The sequence below is a fragment of the Heptranchias perlo genome, chromosome 1, assembly GCF_035084215.1.
Source record: "Heptranchias perlo isolate sHepPer1 chromosome 1, sHepPer1.hap1, whole genome shotgun sequence".
NCBI classification, from domain to species: Eukaryota; Metazoa; Chordata; class Chondrichthyes; order Hexanchiformes; family Hexanchidae; genus Heptranchias; species Heptranchias perlo.
Window position 1 is genome coordinate 170,633,174 of NC_090325.1, and position 12,348 is coordinate 170,645,521.

A 12,348-nucleotide genomic window follows, 5' to 3' on the forward strand; every position below is an offset into this window, starting at 1 on the left:
TGGCCTCCACAGCCTTCTGTGGTAGAGAGTTCCACAGGTTCATCACCCTCTGAGTGAAGAAATTTCTCCTCATCTCAGTCCTAAATGTCCCTACCCCGTATCCTGAGACTGTGACGCCTCGTTCTGGACCCCCCAGCCAGGGGAAACATCCTCCCTGCATCGAGTCTGTCTAGCCCTGTCAGAACTTTATATGTTTCAATGAGATCCCCCCTCATTCTTCTAAACTCGAGTGAATGCAGGCCGAGTGGACCCAATCTCTCCTCATATGACAGTCCTGCCATCCTAGGAATCAGTCTGGTGAACCATTGCTGCACTCCCTCTATGGCAAGCATATCCTTTCTTAGGTAAGGAAACCAAAACTGCACACAGTACTCCAGGTGTGGTCTCACCAAGGCCCTGTATAACTGCAGTAAGACATCCTTGCTCCTGTACCTAAATCCTCTTGCAATGAAGGCCACCATACCATTTGCCTTCCTAACTGCTTGCTGCACCTGCATGTTTGCTTTCAGTGACTGGTGTACAAGGACACCTAGGTCCCTTTGTACATCAACATTCCCCAATCTATCACCATTTAAATAACACTCTGCCTTTCAGTTTCTCTTTCTGTTTTTCCTTCCGAAGTGGATAACTTCACATTTATCCACATTATACTGCATCTGCCATGTATTTGCCCACTCACTCAACTTGTCTAAATCGCCTTGAAGCCTCTTTGCATCCTCCTCACAACTCACAATCTCATCCACAAACTTGGAAATATCACATTTGGTTCCCTCGTCCAAATCATTGATATGTATTGTGAATAGCTGGGGCCCAAGCACTGATCCCTGCAGTCACTGCCTACCACTCCAAAAAAGACCCATTTATTCCTACTCTCTGTTTTCTGTCTGTTAACCAATTTTCAATCCATGCCTGTATATTACCCCCAATCCCATGTGCTTTAATTTTGCACACTAATGTCTTATGTGGGACTTTATCAAAGGCCTTCTGAAAATCCAAATAAACCACATTCACTGGTTCTCCCTTATCTATTCTACCAGTTACATCCTCAAAAAAAACTCCAGTAGGTTTGTCAAACATGATTTCCCTTTCATAAATCTATGTTGACTTTGTCTAATCCCATTGATATTTTCTAAATGTCCTGTTATCACATCCTTTATAATTGACTCTAGCATTTTCCCTACTACTGATGTTAGGCTAACTGGTCTGTGGTTCCCTGTTTTCTCTCCCTCTTTTTTTAAATAGTGGGGTTACATTTGCCACCCTCCAATCTGCAGGAACTGTTTCATAATCTATAGAATTTTGGAAGATGACAACTAATGCATCCACTGTTTCCATGGCTACCTCTTTTAGTACTCTAGGATGTAGATTATCAGGCCCTGGGGATTTATCGGCTTTTAGTCCCATTAATTTCTCCAACGCTATTGTTTTACTACTACTAATTTCCTTTAATCCCTCCTTCTCACTAGTCCCTTGGTTCTCTAGCATTTCTGGGAAGTTATTTGTGTCCTCTTTCGTGAAGACAGAACCAAGGTATTTGTTTAATTGCTCTGCCATTTCCCTGTTCCCCATTATAAATTCTCCTGTTTCTGACTGTAAGGGACTTACATTTGTCTTCATTAATCTTTTTCTTTTTATGGACGTGTCGAAGCTTTTACAGTCCACTGTTATGTTCCTTGCAAGTTTACTCTCATACTCTATTTGTCTCCTCTTAATCAATCTCTTGGTCCTTTCTTGCTGAATTCTAAACTGCTCCCAATCCTCAGGCTTGCTACTTTTTCTGGCAATTTTATATGACTCCTCTTTGGATCTAATACTATCCTTAATTTCTTTTGTTAGCCATGGTTGGGCTGCTTTTCCTTTGTTTTTGTGCCAGAAAGGAATGTATAATTGTTGCAATTCATGCATTCGTTCCTTTAAATGTTAGCCATTGCCTATCCACCGTCATGCCTTTTAATGAAGCTTCCCAATCTATCATAGCCAACTCACTCCTCATACCTTCTTAGTTTCCTTTTGTTTCGATTTAGGGTCCTAGTTTCGGATTGGACTACTTCACTTTCCATCTTAATGAAAAATTCTATCATGTTATGTTCACTCTTCCGCACAAGATTATTAATTAACCCCTTCTCATTGCACAGCACCCAATCTAGGTTGGCCTGTTCCCTGGTTGGCTCCTCAATGTACTGGTCTAATAAACCATCTCGTACACACTCCAGGAATTCATCCTCCACGGTATTATTGCTAATTTGGTTTGGCCAGTTTATATGCAGATTAAAGTCACCCATGATTATTGTAGTAGCCTTGTTGCATGCATCTCTCATTTCCTGTTTGATCCCATCCCCTACATTACCACTACAGTTTGGAGGCCTATAGACAACTCCCACCAGTGTTTTCTGCCCCTTGGTGCTTCTTAACTCCACCCAGACTGATTCTACATCTTGATTTTCTGAGCCAATATCCTTTCTCACTATTGCTCTGATTTCATCCTTTACTAACAACACCACCCCACCTCCTTTTCCTTTTTGCCTGTCCTTCCTAAATATCAAATACCCTTGGATATTCAGCTCACAGCCTTGGTCACCCTGCAGCCATGTCTCTGTAATTGCTATTATATCATATCCGTTTACATCTATTTGCACTGTTAATTCATCTACCTTATTATGAATGCTTTGTGTCTTTAGATTTGTCTTTTTAACATTTATGGGCATCATAAGGTCAGAAATGGGTATGTTTGCTGATGATTGCACAGTGCTCAGTTCCATTCGCAACCCCTCCAATAATGAAGCAGTCAGATCCCACATGCAGCAAAACCTGGACAACATCCAGGCTTGGGCTGATAAGTGGCAAGTAACATACGTGCCAGACAAGTGCCAGGCAATGACCATCTCCAACAAGAGAGAATCTAACCGCCTCCCCTTGACATTCAACGGCGTTACCATCGCCGAATCCCCCACCATCAACATCCTGGGGGTCAGAAACTTAACTGGACCAGCCGTATAAATACTGTGGCTACAAGAGCAGGTCAGAGGCTGGGTATTCTGTGGCGAGTGACTCACCTCCTGACTCCCCAAAGCCATTCCACCATCTACAAGGCACAAGTCAGGAGTGTGATGGAATACTCTCCACTTTTCTGGATGAGTTCAGCTCCAACAACACTCAAGAAACTCGACACCATCCAGGACAAAGCAGCCCGCTTGATTGGCACCCCATCCACCACCCTAAACATTCACTCCCTTCACCACCGGCGCACAGTGGCTGCAGTGTGTACCATCCACTGGATGCACTGCAGCAACTCGCCAAGGCTTTTTCGACAGCACCTCCCAAACCCGCAACCTCTACCACCTAGAAGGACAAGAGCAGCAGGCACGTGGGAACAACACCACCTGCACGTTCCCCTCCAAGTCACACACCATCCCGACTTGGAAATATATCGCCGTTCCTTCATCGTCGCTGAGTCAAAATCCTGTAACTCCCTTCCTAACAGCATTGTGGGAGAACCTTCACCACACGGACTGCAACGGTTCAAGAAGGCGGCTCACCACCGCCTTCTCGAGGGCAATTAGGGATGGGCAATAAATGCTGGCCTCGCCAGTGACGCCCACATCCCATGAACAAATAAAAAAGACACCTTGAACATTTTTTTGTACTATAGCCCTATTTGTCTTATTACCAGTTTTTTCTTACCTGGACCCTATTTGTTGTCTTTTGTCTGTACGCTTTGTCCCTTCCTGACGCAATCTGGTTATCCTTACCCCAATCACTTTCCTGCACTGCTTCTTTGTCTTATCTCTTTAACATTCTAGATTTCTCTCCACCGGGACACCCCCCCACCCCACCCCCCGCCACTCATTTAGTTTAAAGCCCTAGCTACCTCCCTAGTTATTCAATTCGCTGGAACTCTAGTCCCAGCATGGTTCAGGTGTAGTCCATCCCAACAGAACAGCGCTCTCTTTCCCCAGTACTGGTGCCAGTGCCCCATGAATCGAAACCCACTTCTCCCACACCACTCTTTGAGCCACGCAATCATCTCCCATATCCTATTGACCCAATGCCAATTTGTACAACATACCTAAGATGGTTGGGGAAATTACTTAAGGATGTACAGTATGAATCTTTTATTGATTTATGGAAAGTAAGCATAACAAGAATAAAAGAGTAACAAAATTATACTTCCAAATAAAATATAAATATTAAGCCTGAGATCATAAATAGTTATTTGTATCTTGTAGGCTCATCAGACTTGTCTTGATCTGGAATCAATTATTGCTGTACAAGAAGAAAGGAAGGAAACGCAGGTGTCATTCTTCCCAATAATTATTGGAAGGTAAAATATCCATCAACAAATCATTGTGTGCAATTTGGAAAAGGTTTGGAAGTAGAAACAGTGCAATGCTTTTAAAAGTACAATTGAGGCTGGACAGTCAAATAGAATGTGTTTTTTTTAATTGGTGACTACCTGACTGATTCTGTATACTTTCTTATAATAGGCGTCCATCCAACTTAGACTCAATGCTGTCTCCAGCTCCTTCAGTGGACCCAAAATGTGCAACACAGGAGCAATCGTTGATCCAGGGTAGCTCTTCTAGTCAGGCTGCAAGCATTAGTCCCTCTGTAAGTAAACAATTTATATATTTTATACATTTGGAAAGCAAAATTTCTTATTTCCAACATCCGCATACCAGATTGTAATGGGGAAAAACATTTAGGACACAGACTTTTTAAGATGTTTTTGCTATTGTCATTGCTCTGGTGGAATCAATGTGTTTTTTATTCATTCATGGGATGTGGGCGTTTCTGGCAAGGCCAGCACTTATTGCCCATCCCTAATTGCCCTTGAGAAGGTGGTGGTGAGCTGCCGCCTTAAACCGCTGCAATAATTCAAATCTTAATAGGCTATCATTCAAATAAAGCAGTCTGTGCTTGGTTTCAAATAGTGAACTCAATGCTTCGAATCATTTACTGTATCTGGAAGTCAAGTCAAAATACCTTTTAGTACTTTTCCTTAGGCACAACGTGGATTTTTCATCTTAAACTCTTCAGAATAAATAAATCACTCCTCCAAGATAGGATCCTTGTAGAATGCGTTCAGAAAGAGCTGAAGTCAATGCTAGTAGATCGGTTAGCCTGGTACACATTCAAGATATGGGCAATCGTCTTGTTCAAAGGACGATCTCTTTTCTATTGGAGCAATGTTGATCCTCAGATAGCAGCAACTGCTAGCCTTTAGGCTAATGTCAAGACTTGTGTTCCAGTATGACTGGCTTCATGCTGTTAGCAGCTCTTGTGATATACCCTGATAGAATATTCCCTCTTGATAGCCAGTACCTGTACACCTGTCAGTACTAAAAAGAGGGGGAGGGGTGGGGGGGAGCCTCTTCACCACCCACCCTCCCCCATCCCCAAAGCAGGATTTTTGTTTGGGGTGCAGTTGTGTCTTTTTATGATGGATCACTTCTCTCTTGCATGAAAGAAGTGTTCAATAGAAATTGCTGACTAGCCACAGACGTGGCTATAATCGTTTTAGCCACATGCACTAGCTTTAGTGGAAAAGGCCTTGCACACAATACAGGTAAATGTACTTCATGCGTATATTTACTAACCAACATCTGCCACCATTCAGTGCAAAACCTTGTAGTCTTTCTCTGTCACCGAAGCATGAATTTATCAGACTCAGCCCATCATAGTGCAGCTTCTAAATCTTTGTCCCAACAGTTGTGAGCAGTACTTTGCTTCGTCAGAGTGACTGTACGAGTCAACATTCTCACCAATGAGACACACCAGATCCTCCCCTGCTCTCCACCTAGAATACGGTTGGATGCTGCTTGCCCTTTGGCATGACGTACCCTTTTGGAGCTGCTCGTTATTGATTGGGTTTGCTTTCTTCTGGTATGGAGTGCTTATGGTGAAACTTACCATGACCACAACTCCCCTCTCCATACGTTGTTGCTGGTGTTTCCATGGTGCTAAAGTCCACTAATTTCACTTACGTTGCACACCATTTTAGCAGATAGCCAATTAGCATCAACCAAGGAAGTAATGATCAAAAAGCACAAGCACACTCTGCTTTTTGTCTTATCATTTTACCAACAAACATATAATAAGGTTAAGGTATACGTTGTGCGAATGAGTATTGCGATCACATCCCCAACAAAGGTGTCTATTACTCACTTTTTATTTACGAATCAGAAATGCAATTAATCACATCTGGATTCCCAATTAGCTACATGCGGCTAGTGGCAAACTATTTGGACAACGCTGAACTAAAGGAAAAAACATAAATTTTCCTTAAGCCTTCCAAGTTCCTAAGGATATATTGGTAATTGATATCTAAATGATTGTACTTTCACTGCTTATTGTTAATTTTAAATGGTCTTTTCGCTTCATTTATAATTGCCATTTTGCCACCTGCATTTGCTACTGTGTTCAGAAAGATTTTCACATTTTTTAAACTCCCCTGCATTATCCATCCCTGAGTCCATTTATTGTTAAGGTTCAGAGTTTAAAATCAAGGGTTCTCACACCTTATTGGACTGGAAGTTTTCATTGTTTCTGGTTCAACTGAAAATTAATATCTACCTTTATAAGACTACAGTTGTAACTGATGCATTTAACTATGTAGGGGATCTGATCCAGCATCTATAATGAAACCAAATTTTGTAACGCTGGATACACTTTTTGAGTACAGAATAGAAGCTATTCTATTCATGTTTTCATAGCTGTTTGTATCCAAATAAGGCAAAATACAATACAGACTGAATGAAAATCAATGCTAATTTAATCTCTGCTCTCCCAAGCAAAGATGTCTAGGTGGTCATTTAATTAGTGATGGGTTAAGTTTAGAATACTCGCCAAAGATTAAGTTGGTAAGTGTATTGTCCACTATGGCTCAATACCATTCAGGTCAGGAGGGTTCTGGGTTGGATCCCCAATTGGCATCAGTGGTCATGGGCCAGGAAGTGAAAATATTAGCCAAAATTGCCTTTCCTTGCTGATATCCAGTAACTCCTGCACGTGTGTGTATATATATGTGTGTGTGTGTGTGTGTATTTCTATTTCTCTGGTCAATCTTGCCTGGAATGCCCTCCACAGTTGAATAGACTGTTGACATTTGTTGTCTAGGCCCACATGAAGAATGGGCTCTTGGGCATAATATTGGCTGACACCTGGAGAAACTACCCCAAAAAGAGTCTGCCTTCAGGAGGAAAAATAATTTAGTACTTCAGCCAAGCTGGTAATGGCTCAAATCCAACTGAGAAAGATAGCTCATTGTGCAGGCTTAATTATTGTACAGGCGTCTTCCATGTCAGTAATATCCCTATATCTGAGATTGAGGATGTGTATTATATGTGAAATCTGTAAACTGCAGACTCCTTTGCCTGGTGTCCAATTATAATTGCTACTTTTTAAGAACCCCTTCAATTTTCTCCCCATTTCTTCTCAAGCTGCTAACCCATGCTGTGGTATGGTTCCATAGGTACTCGAGGACAATCATTTGTGCACCATTGTATATATTTAATTACAAAAGGAATGTTTTTTTTTAAATTGAAGTAATATGCACTTTGTTACTTATTCTGACCTTGCAGATTTGTTCGTGTGAAGGCTCCATTTTAACAACTACCACTGTTGCTAAAAAGAAATCTGTACCTTCAACACAGACTGTAATATCTCCAAGTCCAGGACAGGTGCTGAAATCTATATTTGTACCTAATGTTGGCTGGGCTTCCCAGGTATGCAGAATGATTCATTCATCTCAAAACAATAATCAAGGGATAAGAAAAATGGTTTTCAGTTTTATTTTGTGGTCATCATTGTCACTACTTCCAATTTTGTTTCTGTAGTCAAAATATAAATTATGTAATGGGGTTCAGTGGTTTGCTGAATAATAAATTACTGCTTATCTAGACCCATATTTACATTCTACTTGAAACTGGTATATTTTAAATTAAGCTGCATTGAAGATGCTGTCTATTTTATTGCGCAACCATGTCCATGAACAAATGATTGGGTAGTTATTATGCTGGTAGAATTTTATGATATGGCTCAGTGCACTCAGTGAGGTAGCAGGGCGTCCTTGTTTGCAAAGCCAAATCCTCCTGTCCATAATTCTGACAGCTACATCTTAAGAATATTTAAGAGGAAAAGATGTGATCTACCCTTCAGTTTAATTTTATGCCAATTTCATTATATTGAGAATTTGGGTTCGCATAAGAGAGCCTGAGAGCAAAGCAAGCTGTTTAAACAAGTGTTTGGTCCAGTGCAAGCTACGGCTGTTTGGTCGATCAAGCCTGATTTATTCAGAGTCCAAGTTTGATTATTGTGAAAATTTTTCCCCCTTTTCTTCCTCTAAGGAACACTAATTTATTTCCTCTACTTCATGTAGAGTGGAAAAAAAAGTGTTGTTAATATCTCTAACCCTCAACCCTCTACCCCCTACTTCTCAACAGACATTGATCAGGCTATTGAATCTAGGCCTGGAGCCAAGCTATATTGGGGTTTATATGCAGCTTTTACTTTCCTGTCAAAATGCTTCTCTTGAGAAATCCAGTTTTATCTGATTTTATGAAAGTAACTGGAAATCTAATCCTATCCTGTTTTCCTACTACTAGTCCTTGGGGGTCTTAACTTGGTCCCTATGGGTAAGTCCCAGGCCTGTACTTGACATCTTCCTGTTGCAGTATAACTGCAATTAGCAATTCGCCCCAAAAAAAGGTAAATTATCACTTATTTTCCACTGAAGATGCTACATGGCATCCGTGGACTGTAGCAAAGGACCTCACAGCAGCACTGTGTAATTTGAATTAACATGTGTAATGTGCTGCATTCTGGTATTTTGTTAAACAATCTAAACAGTGATTTTTGGAGTACAAGTATTGCATTGACGATACTGCTTTAACTTTATGTAATTTATGGCGTTGATACTTGAGAACTATCAAAAGTTAATAAGATAATCCTTTTTTTCTTCGATGTATGTTGCAATTTCATACTATTCTGCAAGGGTTCTGCAAACACATGCATGCAGATTACCTTGTATGGGCGTGTTTCTGTCATGGGAACAGGAATAGGTCATTGAATTAGATCATGGCTGATCTGCATCTTAACTCCATCTACTTGTCTTGGTTCTGTAACCCTGAATACTCTTGCCTAACAAGGAGATACATCAGGAAGATGTCATCTACAGCCCTGGGACTTACCCTTAGGGACTACCAAGTTAAGGCCACATGCTTTACTTTATTCCTTCTCTGTGTGGAGTTGTTTGTAGTGGAAAGAGACTGAGAGGCATATCCAGAATGAACTATGACTAAGAATAGGTATGCTGACACGTGATTATCAGTTGTCTAATTAAACCAATCGAGGGGTTGGAAATTAATTGAGATTAAAAGCAATTACTGAAGGTGACGATACGACATTTTAGAAAATGTTTTTCATAATGGTCCTTTTAATACCAAGTATCAGGAAGTACTGAAAAGGTTTGTTTTTGGTGTTTAATCAAAATAGGAATCATAAGAACAGTGTTCCAATTTATGCACTGGATTTTGAAGTAATTGATGGAATATAAGAAAGGCCTTCAACTAATCTTTGCAATTCTTTTTGTTTGATAGCTAATCAGTGGTGAAGTCTGGGTTCAATTTAATGATGGTTCCCAGCTCCTGGTGCAAGCTGGAGTCGCATCTGTTGTTTACACATCTCCTCAGGGGCAGGCAGTCAGGTAACTACATTTTTTGATCAAATAACAGTGTGCTATGTATGACTATCATAAACCCATTTATATGGAATAAGATGCAGACCAAGACCCAGCTCAGATTTTTATCAGTTTACCTATTCAGACACCCCCTGAACATGGATAACTAACTGGATTTAAACAAGAGAGAGAGGTAAAATACGGATATACTTATTTCCAGACTACATATAGCTATTTGCTGCACTCCAGCAATTAATCAAGTATCAGGCTACCTTTATATGGTGTCTGTATTAAGGTAACAAAAGCCCATCTTAATATCTGACCATCATAAAGCTCATAAATGTCTTTAGAGTATTCACTTCAGTTATTTGCTCTCTTCAAAGCTGTATCTGGTTGCTATATTGAAAATGCTTCTATAGGGGGATTTGTGTGAAATCAGTGCAGCAGAGTCCTAAATATCTAGTCTGTGAGTGACCATGAAGCTGCTGAAAATTCAGCTCGATGACTGAATAGAGATTCAAAAACTTAACTGAAATGCTTAAAAGACTAAATGTAAAGATCTAGGGAAAGTGACATTTTAGTAACTAACTGTAAATGTAGCTGTTATATAAATTAGTATATATGCTCTGGGCATGATAATTCTATCACTGAATTTGCATATTTTTTCTAATGACAAAACTTTGAATACTAGTGCTGAATAGTAAAATGCTTCATATTTCCATAAACTGCTATGAGGTGAAAATGACATATCATAGATGAGATTTTTTAAAGCTGAGTTAAACATAGTCATGCTAAACTAAAACAAATGCTGAAAATATAAGGTCAGATGTTTTTGATGTGTACCCTTCATTTTCTGGTTTTATTTCACATTTGCAGTTTTCCATTTTTATTACGTAATCATGCTACACTGGTAACCTGCCTCTAAATGCCATTAGTGAACAGTACAACGATTGGAGATCCAGCTATCCGCAACTCCCACACTTTCCTCCCTTAAGATACATTTCAGATGTAGAAGTATTGCATAAAGTTCAGAATCCATACTCATTTTGAATTTTTCTTGAAGCTGACCAGTTTAAGAATGAGCTGATATTGATTTATATAGAACCTTGTTGTCAATGACAAATGAAAACGTTTTATTTGGTAGGTATGAGCAAAATGAGAAGATTCCCGATCATGTGAAAGGGAAACTACAGTGCCTCTCTTCAATCCTAGGATTGCTGGCAAATCAAACAAACCGGCATAGAATCCAGTGAAGCAGGCTCATCAACTGTAATCTGAAGTCAGAAGTTTGCCAATATTTTCTTCTGGTATTCTGCACATTGCTGCTTTCCGGAGAACTAGGTTCATAAGCTTTCCTTTTCCTTTTCTAAAAGTAGCTTGACTCTTGTGTCCCTGAGTAATAACAACTCACCAAATTCAAGCTGCAAAAAGTTATAAAACAAAGTTGATCGGTCTTGGTGTAACAAAATGTAAATGCTGAACCAGAGCTGTAAATAGTTTGTATATTTTGTAATGCTTGCTAATGGATATGGAAGATTTTTATTTTTTCTATTGCTCATTTGAAAGTATATTTTTGAGTGAACATCAATGTAGTGTGTTAACAGTTGAAATGGCAGATTTTGTAGAGTTGTATTTAACTGCTTTGTGTATAAAAGGGACTTACACAATTTATATAAAAAAAACTTGTATGTGAACTTTGTTTTTGTAAGACATGATTTTGTATAGAATTTTTATTTACTGTAGTAGTGTATGCATTCTAAATTCAACATTTGTCTATTTGTGGCATGTCGTTGTGGCTTTACATTTTCATCCATTGTTGGAATACTTTTCTCTTCCCCTCCCAAAATGTAATTGGGAATTGCACTTAATATCCTTTATGATATGACATGACTCCTATTATCCTGGAATTTTTTTAACATTATTTGTGCGAAATGAAAATCTCAAAACACAGCAAACTAAAGCAATTTGCAACTTTGGCAAGGAATATTACATGTTCTGGTATTTTTACTAATATGTAAAGCATGTTGTGAAAATCAACCACAGTACTTCTGCCTCATTTTTGGATTTTTAAAAAAAAAAAAATCAGTAAGTCTTAACTATTTACTGATGGTTTTTAATCTCCAGGGTCCAACCTTGGTCTGTGGTTGAAAAGTGATCAGCTGAAGTTAGTGAAACTAGCACTCAATTGCTGAAATAGCATGAATGGTTTCTGTATCGTGATAAAGGAGAATTGGGGGGATGGGGGAAAAAGCTTGACTTTTTTTAATCTCTTGTGGGAACTAGAGTCTAAACTTATCCATTTTCCTAGCATTCCTGTGAATTATGTATATCACTTGTGTATATATTTGTATTATTGCTTTGAACTGTATATAGTTGACTATTGTTTTAATACAATAATTGCTTTGTATTTTGGTGCTCTTATTCTAGTTTACTGATTTATATAAAAAAAATCAGTTTCTCCCAATTTTCCTTCCCTGAAAAGTGAATCTCTTCACCCAATATTGTTATGAACACAGAAAGGATAATAATGTTTTTGTTACAATCAAGAGTGTGTACTGCACTGATTACAAGAGTTATTTGTAAGTTTCACCTACATTTGAAAATCTAAAATTCAAGCATGCCTATTTTGAAAAGGTCCTGTTTGTAAGGGGAGGATAGTTGCAGAGCATTAC

General features: G+C 39.2%; 2 protein-coding genes across 6 annotated transcripts in view; one reads left to right on the forward strand and one right to left on the reverse strand.

Moving 5' to 3' along the window:
* The window catches only part of plk4 (polo-like kinase 4 (Drosophila)), a 56,700-nt gene extending 45,323 nt beyond the window's left edge, over positions 1-11,377 (forward strand). The window contains exons 12-16 of the mRNA XM_067993533.1: positions 4,227-4,321; positions 4,485-4,608; positions 7,581-7,724; positions 9,597-9,703; positions 10,821-11,377. Of these exons, the coding sequence (XP_067849634.1) occupies positions 4,227-4,321; positions 4,485-4,608; positions 7,581-7,724; positions 9,597-9,703; positions 10,821-10,929 (579 nt within the window). The 3' untranslated portion in view covers positions 10,930-11,377. The remainder of the gene's footprint in view (positions 1-4,226; positions 4,322-4,484; positions 4,609-7,580; positions 7,725-9,596; positions 9,704-10,820) is intronic.
* mfsd8 (major facilitator superfamily domain containing 8) overlaps positions 1-12,348 on the reverse strand; it is a 99,154-nt gene that overhangs the window by 27,173 nt on the left and 59,633 nt on the right. For 3 of the 5 annotated variants that reach the window (XR_010964538.1, XR_010964542.1, XR_010964544.1), the window contains exon 11: positions 4,454-4,606. Coding sequence is in view for 1 of the 5 variants with exons in the window: in XM_067993549.1 (XP_067849650.1) it covers positions 4,584-4,606 (23 nt within the window). In the remaining 4 variants the exon portion in view is untranslated. Of the gene's footprint in view, positions 1-3,993; positions 4,607-12,348 lie in introns of those variants that run through there. The other 2 variants (XR_010964539.1, XM_067993549.1) reach the window with 2 other exon arrangements.